The sequence below is a fragment of the Numida meleagris genome, chromosome 1 (assembly GCF_002078875.1).
Source record: "Numida meleagris isolate 19003 breed g44 Domestic line chromosome 1, NumMel1.0, whole genome shotgun sequence".
NCBI classification, from domain to species: Eukaryota; Metazoa; Chordata; class Aves; order Galliformes; family Numididae; genus Numida; species Numida meleagris.
In genome coordinates this window covers 120682064-120698845 of record NC_034409.1, presented here as the reverse complement: position 1 = coordinate 120698845, position 16782 = coordinate 120682064, and the positions used below count along the sequence as shown (strand labels likewise).

The window sequence follows — 16782 nt, the reverse complement described above, 5'->3', positions numbered from 1 at the left end:
TTAATTTCCATTAAAATATTCTCTTATATCCATGCATATGAATAACCCTAGCTTAAAAATACTTTGCTGCTCTCAGCGCTACTGAGAAAGTAATTCAGGCATTTCTTTTCTCATCAGGCTGCTAGAACAAACAGTGCGGCCTCCTGAGCGAGCAGCCCATTCATTTCTCAAGAGTCTCAGTGAGGCAGGGATGCTGGTTGTAGGCTAAAACTGACAGAATACCAACAGGAGTCATTATAAAGATTTTTTTTTGTTAGCTGTAATATGGCAGCAATTCCATGCAACTTGCAAATCACAACAGTAGAGTGAATCAGTGTTTACAGAGCTCTTCTCTACTCTCTGATTTGCTGAAATCAATGTTGAATGTAACAGCTGAGAATACCTATTTCTGAAAACATACCACATTCATTACAAATCAGAAAGCTGGAATTGATCTAATATACATTGCCAAGAAGAAAATTACTTACTTCACCTTAGAGAGGATCATGGATTTTCCCACTGAAATTTGCTGGTTTGTGTTCTGTTTTTAAAAAAAATAAATTACCTGCGTTTTCTTCGGTGAGATTACCAGCTATGGCACTCACTGCTCTGGAAATCTCCAGCTTCCTTCTCCCACTGGACCTCCTCTCTCTTCCCTCTTCTTCCATGTTAAGTTTTAGAGTGAGGTACTACTCAGAGCTCTGGCGTCAGCTCCTAGCTTGCCCCTCCTTGAGAGGGTTTGGAATCAACTTGCAAAGCGGGGAATCTTTTTAACATCTCGCATGCTCCCTTCTCACCGTGATTTAACTCTAGGTGGAGTGGGAAGGCTTTACTTTGCAGCAGAACACTGATGCTGTACTCCTATGTGAAACCTGTGAGCCGGCGCAGCAAGGATGGGAAAAGCTCTGATGGGGGGAATTCTCCCAGCCTGGACCCAAATGCATCCTCAGAGGTGTGTCCAGCCACAGCGAACAAGGCTGGAGATCTCATAGCAGTGGTTCAGCGTTTGGTCAGGCTTTGTAGGGAAAGAAGGTGACACGTGGGGATTTGGAAGTACCTGTAAAACTAAGACAAACACCCAAAAAAACACAGCTCGTCTTGAATTTATATACCACTGAACTGAAATACTCCACTTTGTGCCATATACCGGAAGATCTCTCACTGGCTTTCAGTATCAACCAAGTGGATCAGTTTAAAGGATTTCTGTAGCTATGCTATGAATAAAACGCAGGCTTGCATGTGTGTATTTGAAATGTGCGTGAGAAGGAGAACACGAAGCCTTCAACACCTAAACCAGCTAGGAAAAAGCACAGTCAATCTCTCATGTAATAGAGATAAACTGTTGGAAACAGTTATTGTGCGTTACCACAGCCAGGAGAAATAGCTCAGTCAAGGCAGAAGTCTGTCTCCTGTAATAATCCTACGCGACATGGAGGGGACTGCCCCCAGCTCAGTGATGTCGCTGAGGAAAATGTCGAAGTTCTTGATCAAATTGGCAGAAAAACCACTGGATGCCCAAAAGCTGCTGTCTGCACCCAGCTGCAGCCACCAGACTGCAAAAATATTATTTCTGCTCGCAAACCGTGTGATTTTTCTGTGTGTCACACTGGTATTTGTGTACGCAGCTGACAATCATGTGCTTGCAACTACCCAACTGCAGAAGCAATTATCCACAGTAATGGAATGCACATATGTCTACGTTTCCACTGTATTTTGCATCTTTGGAAAATGCTGTTTTAGACATAATTTTGCTCCACGGTAAAGATACTTTCCAAGAAAAAGAATAAGAGAATCGCTGCTTAACTGGGAAATGATCAGATGCCTTGTTTTTGTTAGCTCTTGAAAAATTCAGTGAGTATCCAACAGCACAGCGGAAAATTGTTAACCTTCATGAAAATAAACACGCATCTTCTTTGTATTTAGCCAGCCGAAAGTACATATTCTTTAAGTACAGGATATAGGCTGTATGTTAAAATGCAACAATCCCATCAAAAGCCTCTGCTCTTCTCACCCACACTTTCCCATGGGCGATCTGTCACACTGCTTATCTTCCTCCAGAACTACGAGCTTTGAATTCAGATTTTCAGAAATAGCTTTGAAATCCTGTCTCAGAAACATAGTTACGTCGCTGTTCTTGCGGAGTACGCCCTAGGGGGCAACGTGGGTGAGAATCTGAAGTTTTATTTTCAGTTAAACTTTGTTTAAAACGTTGTGCTAATACAGAAGAATATTGAAGGGAAGAACGGCTTGTAACTCTAAGGCTCTAAGTGTTTCAGCTTTGCAAAAAAGACTCATTATTATGCCTGTATCTCTTTTGCCATCTGCAAAAGCAAGACGGAAATATTTGATTCAAGTGCAGTGATGTTGTGAAGCTTCATTCATTGCTGTTTGTTTGAAGGATCCAGACATCCTCATGGAGAATAGACCGTGGAAGTCAGAGGCACTGCAGTCTGCTATTTAAATAGCTCTGCAAACCACAGCCCTTTTACAGTCTGCCCTTACCACTGTTAGTGCACGTCGCGTTCAAAAGTGCAACTTCAATTTTGTCTCATACTGAGGGCTTCAAAATCAGCAGCCTCCATGAATTTTGAACAGTGAGTTCAGCTTTAGCAGGGGGAGGCCTTGGAAGCACCCCAAAAGTCAACATAAAGAGTTTAGATTTGATCGAACATCCCTGAAGTCCAAAGACGGATCAGCAGCAGGGATTGGCTCTGCCCACCCATAAGGAGTTAAAGGCAGCAGCACAACATTGTGGTTCAAAAACACAGGAGTCAAACCTAGCCCGATGGGTTTTAGCAAGGAATGGCAACTGTTCCCACTCCCAGCACTACTCACCATTCCACTGATGCAGCGGCCACAGGCTGTTGTTTTGAACTCTCCATGCAGCTCCTTCACAGCACTTGTTGTATAAAAGCCTTCTGCCAAAAGGATTATTCCATATAAGAAGAAAAATGATGCAATGCCATAAATTACATACTGCATTAGCTGTATTCTACAATGGAAAAGAAAAAAAGATGCAATTAGATTTCAATCCTATTAAAACAAAGCAAGTTTTCCCTAATCATAACAGGTATGAGACAACTCATTTTTTTTTTTTTTTTTAGAAACAGTTCAGGGCTCTTTAATGCATTTGAAGGAAGCGGGCTGCAGGAGGGTGCTACACCCACTGCCCCAGTGCCACATGCATGCCCTGCTGATGTTCGTAAGTCTTGCATCTGCTCAAGCATCTCCTGTTCGTGCTGTGGATCCTGTGCTGAGTGCTGTTAGTCATAAGCTGGAGGCCTCCATTTCATGCCTCCACCACGGAGATGTGTTTTCCTGTGATCAATCCAGACACCTGACTCGGGGAATGTCTGATATCTCCAGCACAGGGAGAGAGCACCGAGGCAGAAAAGGCTGGAGCTGATCTGCTGGCTGAACTGCCAGGTTCTGTGCTGGTTCCCTGGGCTTGTGGGAAAGAAGTAGTCCCTGAAGTTCACCACTTCCACCTGTAAAATCCAGTTAATATGTGTTTGCAGATGTCTGTAAATTCAGTGACACTTGTCTGCAGTGAGTGCTCTTGAGGAAAGTTCTCCACAGCCCAGGAGGGTACTTCCAAGCAAGCAGATTGCTTCAGCACCTTAAGTCACACTTGAGCTCCCTTAAATGCAGGTAAACGTTAAAAACGTCAAAGAAATATTTAGGCAGCCCTTCCATTTGAGGTACTCTAGAAATGTCCAGAGGAAGGGCTACAAGGCACATGGCATAAGCATTCCCTTTGGATCTTATTTGAGGAGGCTCTTGATTCCTTAGAAATCTACCATCGGCAGTGACACTCAAGTATTTTTACTCTGGCTAGAACAGGTAACAGAAGGAATCATTTATAATATTAGCAGTCTCTCATCACTGATTCAGTGCATGAAGCTGACTGTTTTGAAGGATCAGAAGGGCAGATCTTCTACATAACATTTCTTCTGGTCCCCAAAAATCACACTTGATCATAGAATAATAGAATGACAGAATAGTTTGGGTTGGAAGGGACCTTCAAGATCATCCAGTCCCAACCCCCCTGGCTATAGGCAGGGACATCTCCCTCTAGACCAGGTTGCTCAAAGCCCCATCCAGCCTGGCCTTGAACACCTCCAGGGTGGGGGCATCCACAGCCTCCCTGGGAAACTTGTTCCAGTCTCTCACCACCCTCACAGTAAAGAATTATCATTAGCACTAAGTTCCCCACGACTTATACTCTTTAAAAAATACACATATTTGTTGGGATGGCAATTTTGGATGAAGCTATTCATAGAACAGAAAGATTAATTTTATAGATCCATATTGCTTTTATTTTTTTTAAGAGTAAATATATGTATGTCTTTCCTCAGATGTTTTTTCAGTTCTGACTACTCTCCCCTAACTGGCTGCCAGCACAGATATGCATCTCCAAGGAACACCTGCATGATTTAGCTTCATTTGAAGAAAACTGATTACCACAATTTACATAGTTAAGCATTATCCAGACAGAACGCACACCTCTTGCATCAAAATAGGATATTGATCATTTAAAATTACATGTGGGAAGTGAAGTAGCATTTATGTTTATTTTCCAAACTGATTCAAAATAACAGGATAAATCCATTGCACCTGCACTGTAAAGCATAAAGAAATTAACTCATTTGAGGAACAATAACAGAATTCATTTCACAGTCACTAACAGTCTAGGAGACTCTACGTATGTTACTAAAAATTAGCAGCATGAAACCAGGCCAAAAATCGATTCCACAAATGGTAGACCACTAATATATTTTTCATTGAATTTACATCTCTTGGCCTTAAATTCTTTGCCCTTTTCTGCCACCTCATCTCCCTGCCCTTTCTTGTTTGGCTTCCACAGAGCCAGAGCTCTCTGGTAAGAGTTGCACAGCCCCCCACAGCTGCTGAGGCTGCCTTGACAGGAAATCTTGTCAACAATTCTCCAAAATGTAAAACTTGTGCCTGTTGTTGCTACTTTTGCAATTTCATTTGCAAATTCTAAGAACAGCTGCTCATTGTTTCTCTCTAAATTTTTATGCTAATGGCCATGTCCCTGCTCTTCACACAACAGAGGATCCAGTGTCTAGCCGGGGGGGGGGGGGGGGGGGGTGTATGTGGTCACAGGGGATCCTGAATTTGGGCATCAGGAGGGAGAGAAGCCCCAAAACATTGCTGTAGGCATGCTGACAGAGCTCTCAGAGGATGGAAGAGGTGAGCTGTGGTGGTCTCAGGCTCAGTACCTGTAGATTGACAGGTCTATGTCCACAAGAGCTAAAAGGGAGGCTGTGGCTAAAAAGAAGCCCCTTCCAAAAATGGAGAATTAAGTGCATTGGACTGGACTCTAATACAAAAGTCTTCAACTGGTGTCCTAAAAACTGGGTCTTAGGGGCAGATGAGAAAAAACTGTGCAAAGTCTTGCTCAGCACAGGGGATACCTAATGCCCAGCTGGTGCTGGGAAGAGCGGCACGCATCCAAACCACCGATCCATACTTAGCTCCTCAGTGTTAAAAGGAAATGGATATTTGCTTCATTGGGGCTGGATGCTGACCACAGGTAGTGAAATAGGCTTCTCTGAGAAACCTCAGGAATATGAAACCCCCTAACATTTCACTGGAGGTTATTTCCAAGAGCTACAGTAGCAAAGACAAGCATTTAAACTACTGGTAAGTCTTTACACTCTCCTTTTTTCTTGCTTTTCTGTCCAGCGCACTACACCCATCCAATCCACCTTCTTCTGAGGGGCGACAGAACAACATTTCCTAGCTATTCCTGCTATCCCTTCAAACTTTGTATTGCCAGTGAATACTATTTCTTCAGGTTTTCTTTTACCTTCATCAGAGCCAAGATCATTCCCCCATAGTAATGTTCACCCCTGCAAATAAGAACCAACAACCACATGATTCCATCACATTTGCTTGCGGAATCTAATTCAAGTGCAGGATCTTATCCTTCCCTGTGCACAAAGCTGCATCTCCAATCTGGGTGCATCTTTGTCTTCTGATGGCTGACAGAAGTTGGGTACAACTCTGGAGCAGTAGGTATAACGCATGTATTTGAGAGGTCTTTGACATTGACATAATGAATATAAATGGGTTAAGGAGGATACACATGCTGCTCCTTTGTGTGTAAACACTGAAAAAAAAAAAAACATCCAAAGATGTTGGACAAACAAGCAAACTAATACTTGGGGATGGAGATCGAGATGTGAATCCGCTTCCACCCACTCAGCTTGAGGGTGCTGCAATGAACAATGGGTCCTCCCCAAACAATGGCAATGGCAGGCATACTTACACTTCACTCAGCAAAGCATGGTCACTGGCAGTCGTGGAGAAGTGCTGCTCAAGGATGGACACGGTGCCCGTGAGTGCCACGTGGCCGCAGCCACAGAACAAGGCAACCCCTGAGAAGCAGAGAATGGTTGCCACCAGCGAAGCATATGGCACTCCTCCTAGGCACTTAATGCAACATTCAAAGCAACCTAGGCAGAAGAGAGAAAGCAAAAATGTTGTGAGCAAAAAGCAAATTACGAAGGAAAAGAATATTCACTTTCTGCTCGGTAAAAGCCACGGGGAATAAAAGGCCCAGACACTGTCACTGCACTAAGCAAAAATCTATAGATGGTGCAAGAAAGCATCACCCTCTAAACAGTGACCTACAGATCTGTCAGAGTGAGCTCAAAGCCCAGAAAGTGGGCCGAGTACTGCCAACTTTACAGGATCAAGAGGAGATCGATGAGACAGCCTGTGAAATGGAAAAGGAAAAAAGCCACTTGTCTGAAGTGGTCTGCTGCGATCCAGCTGCTGACACAGAGCTCGCCGCATTTTGGCACTGCTGGTATTAAGGACACAAGCACCAGGTGTGCTGGCCCTGCTCAGAAAGCCGGAGAAGCAAGCACCTGAGCCAGAGAAGCCTTCTGGAGAAATGAAGGATGTGTGGAACCTGTGGTGGTCTGCAAAACCTAACTACTCTGCACTCGGCCACAGGTTCCTGAGTATCTTTGTCTAAACCCATATGTGGATACAGATTTATCAACAGAAAAAATTAGTGGGTGCCAAAGAGTAGCAATTTTTATTGAGTAGTGAGATGGAGCGGAATTGCACAGACAATACATTTCCAGCTTTATAGGATGCACTTGATTTACAGTGATCCCCGAGTACAGTCTGCAGTAGCATAATCATAGTTTTAATGAAATTTATTGCCTAAGCAGTCTGAGTTAACAGAACGACCCCCCCTGAACTGCTGCTGGCAAACGCTGCAATAAGGTCGTGGCAGCCGAATTACCAGGCTCCTCCCGACTGCGCTGCCTGAAAGTCCATCTGCTTGCAGAGCTGGGAAATGTAAATCGGAAACAAACACAGCTTTTAACTGCGTTATAATGGTAATGGCAATCCATACCAATTCATTACTTCAGGGTGACGGCATTAAGCTGTCTCCATTAACGTACATTTCATACAACTGCGCAAAGCACAAGCCATTAGGACCCCGCTCGATGCCGTGCCTGGCGTAGCACGCCGATCCCGCTGAAGAACACAACATGAAGAAACCATGTGCATGTATGGGACTGCCAAACCCACACGTCCCAGCGTCCTCAGAGTCCTACCCCACGTCACAAGCATAAGACTCTCCATTTTGAATGCCACTAGCAAGCACCCAAATCAAGCTAGAGCAGCTACCACCAGGGAAACAACCTATGAATTGCCACTCTGCTAACTATGGGCAAGGTGTAATGGCATGGGAGTGAGCCTGGGAAGCATTTGTAGCTGAGTCCATATCTGGAAGCTGCACAGTGGGGGCTGCCTCCAGGACAGAAATGCGGCAGCAGCCACAGACATGGCAGCGGGGCACTCAGGGACAAGGCACAGCAAGCAAACACAGATGAGCACTATCACAGAAATCACCTCTGGTATTCATCTTATCAGACAGGTCCAGGGCTGAGCTCAGACAGCAGACCTTGCAGAACAAACCTCAGCTGCGGTGCCTGGGGGACATGCCTGATCACAGTCCCCAAGCCACGTGCCAGGCACAAGGGCAGTCCTACACGTGAGGCTGGCCCACCTCCCTCAGCACCTGCTTCCACATCGGACCCAAATCTCTAAGAGTTAAGCCCAGAAACTTCTGCACCCGACTTGGGATCAGCCTTAAAGGCCTGCCCAGGCTTAACAGCACGGCAAGCCAGCAGAGCATGTTCTGCAATGCAGGGCCGCAGCTCGGCACACAATGGCCTCCCAGGACCTACTGTGAAACACCCGCTTGCTGGTTGGTGGGCAGGAGGTCAGTCGCATCATTGATCACCTCATGGAAGGATCCCATCAGAAATGGGAAATAGAAACACTTGGAAGCAAAGCCAAGAGACCCTTGAGCAAACTGATGGTGGCAATCCCCCTCTCTCTTCCAAGTCACTAGCAGCAGCACATAGCATCTTTGTGGCTGCGCTCTGCGTGCCGTTCTCCCACAGCCCAAGTAAGAAAGCACACCACAATATTAGAGTGGTCTTCATTGTATCAGGGCAGACCATAGCTCAGGGACACCCTATGAGGTCTGTAGGGCAAGGCAGAGGAAGCTGCCCAAACGTGGAACTACAGGAGCCTGCTCACACCAAGCCTCAAACAGGAGGCAGAGGGGCTTCAGCTCACAGGGGAATTGCACACAGCTGGCTTCCAAGTGAACGAAGCAGCCCAAAGCAGCCCCTTTCCATCAAACGGAATCCATATGGTTGTTGGGCACGCAAATCAACACCAGAGCTTCTGCACAGCCTCTTGCTGGAGACTAAATTCATGCCCCACCTGGACAACAGAGCTGGTTTTAGATATATATATTTATATATATCTCCCCTAAAACACGGGAAGCTTTCAAAACCAGCTAAAATCAAAAGTTCATCAAGCACTAAGTCTTACCCAGACGCCCAGACTAGCACTGAAGCAAGACAGGATTTCTTCCCCTAGGAAAGCTTCCTAGGCAACCTGCTTTATGATCACTCTCTGCAACCCCAAGCCAGAAAGTACCCATAAAGACTGCAAACCCACAATGATGTCTGCCTATTTCACAACCATTTTTACAAATTAGCTCACTAACACACTGATGACAAGTCCAGCTGAAGGCCTGTAAACTAAAGCTAACCCAAATAAGTAGTTTTTAAAAAATGTTTAGTTCCAAATTTTCTACTTTTTCTCTCTCTTTTTTTTTTTTTTACTTCCCACATGGCCAACATGCTGAAGTTTTCAGCTGTACATCCACTTCTAGCACAGCAGAGTAAAATGATTTAAATATGAAACTGCGCAGCACAAATACCCGTCGCTGCATCTCCCCTTTCAATGGCCATTTTGTGCAAGGCATCACTAGAACCTTTTGTGCAACTCAGCAGAATAAAAACATTTTTTGTCCCCAGGCTGGTGAGCAGCAGTTGCCATGGAGGCAGGTTAATAACAGCCCAATGATTTGCCCAGGGCTGCCTGTGATCTTGGCTACAGATTTAACACACTCTCAGAAGGAGGCCAGCTAAAACAAGGACTGAGATTATTCTCTAGGGAATGAATGCTATTAAACACACACGCACACACACACAAATATTCTTGCTAAAGGACAAAAATAAAGAGAAAGGAAAAAAGACAGGAACCAACTATTCTTTTAATCTCCTGGAAACTATCAGTCACAGGAAATTGGTAAAGGATGAACCTACATATGTACACAAATCAGCAATTGGTTGCTTAATGTATGAAGAATAATTATACAATCTACCCAGCGGTGTACAGGCTGTTACATATATGCAGGGGCTTAGCCATTCAATTTCCCATGTCAAACGGCAATTGTGTGGCTAAACCTTCTTTGGTACTTTAAGTACGGCTTTAAGATTTAAACTCAGAAAAGCAAGGTAATGCAGAATTAATGGAAAGAGGTCTTAGAAAAAAAAGAAAAGGCAGCAATTCTCAGACTCTGACTCATCCTACTAAGGTCAAGATGGACTGCAGCGACAATGTCTGTGCTAACAAAATGACAAAATGCAGTACACCGCGATTGGTTAGGTGTCACGGGTAGACCCAGGGCTTTCTCTAGGAAGTTAACACATCAGCTCTGAAGGCCAGGCTTGGAAAGCTGAGACGGGCACATGTTCACAGAGCCATCACTCAAAGCAAAGCGTGGGAAGCATGATGTAAAGGGCGTTCACAACACCTCCTAGACAGAAACCCAGCCTGTCCTCTAATGTCCCAGACCACTTTGAGGCTCAACTAGTGCTTCTGTGCTTGCCCAGAGAGGTTGTGAATGCCCCGTCCCTGGAGGTGTTCAAGGCCAGGCTGGATGGGGCCCTGGGCAGCCTAGTCAAGTATTAGATGTGGAGGTGGGCGGCCCTGCCTGCAGCGGCGGGGTTGGAGCTTGGTAATCCTTGAGATCCCTTCCAACTCAAGCCATTCTATGATTCTGTATCAATGGTAGAAACTACTGATGCTGTGAGGCCTGAAAAAAACAACAAACCATGGAATAAAGAAAACCTGAAACGTGGCTGGAAAAGCTCTCCACTTCAGGCAACTAAACCTCAATGCTCCAATGGCCATTCTCTGAGTTGGCTCCCACTCTCTTTCCTTAGAAGTTTAATTTCTTCTCACATAAATCTGTCTTCCTTTTTTTAAAGATGAAGCAATAGGCACCATTTTTTTTCTCACTGCTCACTCCCTGTAATTGAGTAATGCATTTTTAGAAATCCTGGGACGTGGTACAGCTGTCCAATTTACACATGGAAGAATTGACATGGCCTCTCCCACCCCAGAAGCACCACCTCTGCTGCGTTCAGCACAGGGCTCAGCAGGTAAAGGCTGAGGAACTGCTTTCACAACAAGAGAGTTACAGAGAGCTGGGGGAAGAAAAAGCACCAGATAACATCTTAAATGCAGTCACTGCTTGTAAATTGGGTTCATTATTACACATCCACGTGAGCCCTATGCTGGGATCACTACTCTCAATTCACATAAGAGGAGAACTCAATACTTTACATTCATCTCCTCTTTCCCTAGCACTGAAGATTACCTAATGCCAAACATGCATAATTACCACTGGAGCCTTAAACCACCATGGACCTTTGTCAGAAAATTAACTGTAAGCCAGTAAAAACAAATGCCAGTTTTGCTTTCTGCCACCTACTGCATTTTTTAAAATCTCCATTCTGAACGGCTTGTGCATGGTAGGATGTATATTTTTGTACCTTACAGCATGATTGACAACTACGGGGGAAGCAGTGAGGGATGTGGGAATATGCCAGTACCTCTGAAGCAAAACCAGCATTTGCCTCCTTCTTCTCTGTGTGAGAATAAGACAGTATCTAGCAGTGAGATAACTTCCAGTTCTCACAGCTGTCACCCACACTAACTGCCAAGGGTCAGTAGCAGCAGTACAATAAGATATTTAGTCTTACAAGGGGGTAAGTTTAAAGCATGTGACAAATTTCCCTCCAAGCATTCACAGGGGCACTCAAATAAAAAGTCTTTTTTATTGGGAAATCACTTGAAAGTCTTGGTGAAAGCTCTATTCTTACCTGTTAGTGTTCTTAAATATTGCTGATTTACAAAATAAAACACAGAAAGCTAAAGGCTCTGTTATAAATTATGAGAAATGCTCATTCACCACTATTATGGATTAAGTACATTAAATAGACTAAAGCGGCAAGCTGAAGTAGAACGCATCCTGTGTTTTCCTCCCACAAACCTCTCAAGCAGAGAATTTCAAGTTCAACCTTTCCTACTTTTCTCTTTTTGTTCTCCTCCAATCAGAAGAATTGTGAATTCAGTTTCTACTGAAAAAGAGCTCTTCATGGGAGCCAGAAAACTTCATGCAAGGGCGTGTCAGTCCAGCTAGATCAAGGTGTAAATTAATATATTAATACGTTTTCCCAAGCAACGTGAATAGTATCGGTGAGGAAGATGACATGACCTTTGTAGACCACAGCCATCAGGGCTGCCACAAAAGATCAAACCTGAAATCCAGCACCACCACCATTCCGTGCTGTGTGGGCGCTAGTGGGAGATGTTTCTAGTGGCAACACAGAGAGATTTGGGTGGTCTGATCCATCCAGTCAGCCTCAGCCTGATCTCCACTATTTAGGAGCTACTCCAAGGACTGAAGAACAAGGTTTAAATAGCCTTTTCTAAGGGTTACCAGCCTTATTTGCAACTTCCTCAGATATTCTTGATACATGTGAGCTACTCTGTTTCTACACCGTTACAGTCACACAGCTGGCTCCCCACTACTGAGGAGGTATTTGCTGTTAGCTACTCAAAGTGTGCAGTCCTTAGAATGTCATTAGATGCTTTCACACTCCTGTGCAGCCGAGAACTACAAATCCCTGCTCCTGCCTCCTCTGCTGGAATTGGTGCAGAGAACCCACCAAGAACAAGCATTTCAGAGCCTGAAAGCACCAGTACCAAGTCCCTTTTTTAAATCCATGCAGCACTAGGTATCTATGAGTAACAATACTAAGCAGTTCCTGAATATTCCAACAGTAAACAAACATTTAAAAAAACAAAACAAAACAAAACACGATTAACAACAACAAAAATCCTTGTACAGTTTATCAGAGTGAGAGGAAAAAACAACTCAGCAAAGAAAACATAACTTTATATCGGAAAAAAAGCCTTTTACCAATGCAAGATTTCTCTCTTCCAGATGCTATTAAATGACACAGAAAAGACTCTAAAACCAGAAATCAGCAAACATAATCCCTTTTCCAACAAATCTCTGATCCAAACTGTCACTTACAGGAAAAAATAAGCATTCCCACTGCAGGAAGCAGCAGGTTAAATTCTAAGATCTGTTTAGTGCCAGGACGGACGACCTGAATGGTCTTTTTACAGACTTCATCTAATTTATCTTCTTCAAATTTATTGAAATACATACACTTGTCATTTATTCCATTCCCAGCCTTCTGCAAGGCTCATTAAGTTCACAGGTGTTCTGAAGGCATCATTTTCAGACAGCACAATCTATAAAATATGAATCACTACCTCCATGCTCACTGCAAGCACCCTTCCCTCGTGGTTTGCTGTGTGACAATGAGGAGATAGACCTGCACAAGAAGGACATTGCCACCCCATGAGACTCTAGCACCAGAGAGTTACTCTTGCCCAGCTTTATTCTCTTGCACAAAGGTCAGGCAAAACACTGTCAACTTCAATTCATGTCTTCTCTGTTTTACTTTTGGTCCATGAAACAATAAAATTACATCAGAAGAAATATATTTGATTTATGCTATGGAAAAGACCTTACTTCCACCTGGTACAGAAGGGACCCCTTGAGGATGGATATTTTTTAGCTGTAAGCTACTGCTGGAGAAGAAAATTAAGTAGATGCTTTAAAAAGAGACTTCTCACATAAGAAAGAGCTCAAGCAGTACTGATAAAAGCTTTGGCATTATTCCTCCTGCAGACTTGTTCTAGTATTCTACTATGCAAAACAGCCCCTTGGGACTCTTGCACAGCCTGAGCATGTGGAAGGGCTCTTAGATACACAGAGTTCAAAGAGCAAACATATTGCACCAGTAAGGGCAGCCTCTAGTCCAAGCTGTGCTGTAACTCACAGATAACGGACCATCAACTGACTGCTTACGATGTCTGAAGATATTCTTCCTCACCCTCACCCTGACCTTCCTCCCCTCAGTTCACCTATTTTTGCTTTCTTGGAGAAACAGTCGGCAGGGTCTACGTGCAAGGATTTCTGCCTCAGCAGCTGGTAGATCAGGTGATGACTGTGCTCAAGCTCAAGCCAAAGAGTTGAAACAGATGAGCAGAGTGCCAGAGGTACTCAAATGCCTGGAGATCCACGCACACTCACTGGGAGAGGCACAAAAGCACCTAAGCACTTCAGTCCCAAGGGTCACTCCAGCAGTTCTTTGAAATATTCTGTAATGATACCAGGGTTTCCCTGAGCAAACTCCCCTCCGATCCACTTGGAACTTGGAAGACACCATTTCTAAAGCTGACTTGATTTAATCAAGGGCAAGTATCTTACCCAGAAGACGGGAGCTGTGGATCTTAGCTCCACCTTTCTGGCAGTTATAACTGACCTCACTCATCACCAGCCGTCAGCACATGACTGGAAAGCAAGACTTTTGCAACACTGGATTTCAGCCACCACTACCAACTGCTTCCCCAGATGCCTCCTTCCCAGCTACAAAGAAGCAAACAGAAATATAGTCTCTCCCTATATAGAGGAAAGGGGCAAAAAACAGTGTGCAGGAGGCATTCTGACAAGCGGGTCTAAGATTTGGTAGGATAATTCTCCATTTCAGAGAAGCGTGAGGCTGCCAAGATCTTCTGAGGAGGTTCATCCAGCAATAGAACAAGAGAATTTACAAGAAACCTGAATCACTACTGGAGAAGTCCTCTGCCCTGCAACAGCCACCATGTAGGTATTTCCCCAGCTGATGTCCCACCATGCCATTTTCAAAATTTCAGCTTGTTTCAGTAAGGGTGCAAGCTGAGAGGACAGAAGTTAAGGAAAAAAAAGATTCCCATAAAGCAAACAATGCCCACTTCCCCTGAAACGCCTACAGCTCAGCTTACATTAAGCAGCCAGTGCTAAGTATCTCTTTCCAGAGACAGAAATGCTTCCTGGAGAAAAAAAGATTGTTTTAGGCATTTTGAAAGGCTCATTAAGCTTGCAGGTGCTCTGAGGATGCCTTGGCTCATGCACTGCAGCAAATCTCACACTGATTCTACCATTATTGCTCAAGTGCTTGATGAAAGATTAAAGTGGCTGAAGAGAGACCATGTTGCACATGAAGACCCTGTGACCACAGCAGATACCATGGGGATGCCTGAAAGGGGATCTCCTGGTGATGCCCACACTGACACTGACAGGTCAGGTGAGGTAGGAACAACCCACACTGCACAGGAACTCAAGAAATAAGGTGGCTTGTCAAAACAGCTTGAGCTTGTATCTCAGCACTCCAGCCAGTGTCACGCAGCAGCAGAGAGCTGCATGCCAGTGCTGAAGAGAGGTGTGTTACAGCAGGTGTGTTGTGATTAAAGCCACATTTTTCCTGCAGTCTAAGGGAAAGACTAATATTTTCACTGTGGCTAATTCATCACTGGCAAGTTGGTCTTACTCAAGACCTGCTCAGAGCAATCTTGCTGCTGCCTATAAACCTTTTAATTTATTTAAGTGCAGCCACTTACAGCACCTTTCTTTGAACTGGCCTCTCTGTTGAGTGGTTTGGTTTCCATCATAAGAACCCTTTCTTCTTCAGCCCTTCCATGACAAGGCATCACATTTACCTACATGTTACTGTAGGAAGCTTCCCAAGGCAGCCTACAAAGGATTCTGCTGCCTAAACAAGGGTTTCTATCCCTATTTTAGGTGCCAGACTCCCAGCTGCCATGACAGAAGGCTGCAAGTCTCTTCTGCGTCCGGCTCATCTGTGCCAGCACATACGGACATGTCTCGGCACTGGGGACAGCTGACAGGGCACAAGGCCCTGATAACCAGGCACCTGGCCTGTTCCCTCCATGCTCCCCACAGACCAGGAGAACAGCATTCATAATCTATCAATCAGTCCTCTCTGAACCTTTTATTCTTGTACAAAGGATCCCACATAAACTGAAGTTTTGACACATCTACAGTCAGCCCCCAGTCTGTCACTGGATCACTTATCATAAAATAGGGCCAAAATAAACACTGATACTGAAGATAGGAGACAGAGGTCCTGATTTACTACCTAAGTACTTGCAAAAGAAAAAAATGACATTCTGAAATACATAAACATATGAATCCTAAAGAACAAACTGATATTAACATATAATGGAAGAAAACTGGTGAACGTTTCTCTACAATTGCAGTTGAAGACTACGGTACAGAGGCAGACGTCTCCAGAAAACAATCTATCATGCAGGCTTCAGTCACTCAGCTCCATGAAACGGACTGCTAAATGCAGATAGTTGCAAATGCTCTCTCTGAGCATTTATGTCTTTAACTTTGTTAACTCATGGTCAGGCTAGAATTTTCCAGTACCCATTAGTCCTGTGCTTGACTTCAGGTGCCCTTCTGAGATGCTTCAAACCTAAATCCTCCCAGTTTCTCAAAGCAAAGCTTCAGGAAAACAAAAAATCTTTTTAAGGATTCAAGTCAGATATTGAAAGCATATGGAATCAAAAAACAATTTTTAAAACTTCAGCTTCTGTCTTTAAAAAACTGACACACACTACATAAATCTTTAAAAATCTGACATATACACTACTATTTCTAGCAAGGGAAAAATGCAGAGAAAACCACAGAATATTGTCTAGGAAGCATATTTAGGAAACCAATAAATCAGATATGCTGTCACTAGTTTAGTGTCAATCAGTGCATTTGAGGCTGATCATTTGGATAGATTCATCTGCACACAAAAACCATACTACACCATCTCATTGTTAAACAGTTCTGAAAAAGGCAGCACAGTTAACAGGGAGGTATCCCTCAATGCACATTACTGTCTTTCAAGCATTAACAACCAAAATTGAATGTACATCAAGTATTCATATGAAAGAACTAAACTCCTTACAGGCTTAACAAAGAAAACAAAAAACAGAAGAACATTTTTCTTGCATTGTTAGGACTATTGCAAAGCATTAGGTTCATGCTACCATTTCTGAACTCTCCATTCCAGTTTCACCCCGCCCTTTATTTACCTTGAATCCCCAAAGGACTAACATTGCCTCTCAATGCTGGCACATGATGGTACCGGTGTGGCCTTGAACTCCTGTACATCCAGTGGTACCTGCCAATTTCCATTTCTGGTCTGGTGATCACTGCCAATTTTAGGTGGTAAAAAGTCA

General features: G+C 44.0%; 1 protein-coding gene across 7 annotated transcripts in view; it reads right to left on the bottom strand.

Moving 5' to 3' along the window:
- GPM6B (glycoprotein M6B) overlaps window positions 1-16782 on the bottom strand; it is a 112501-nt gene that overhangs the window by 6401 nt on the left and 89318 nt on the right. For 5 of the 7 annotated variants that reach the window (XM_021410349.1, XM_021410347.1, XM_021410368.1 and 2 more), the window contains exons 2-4: window positions 16636-16755; window positions 6278-6464; window positions 2815-2971 (exon numbers count right to left, since the gene is read on the bottom strand). In XM_021410349.1, the coding sequence (XP_021266024.1) occupies window positions 2815-2971; window positions 6278-6464; window positions 16636-16755 (464 nt within the window). The remainder of the gene's footprint in view (window positions 1-2814; window positions 2972-6277; window positions 6465-16635; window positions 16756-16782) is intronic. The other 2 variants (XM_021410384.1, XM_021410375.1) reach the window with 1 other exon arrangement.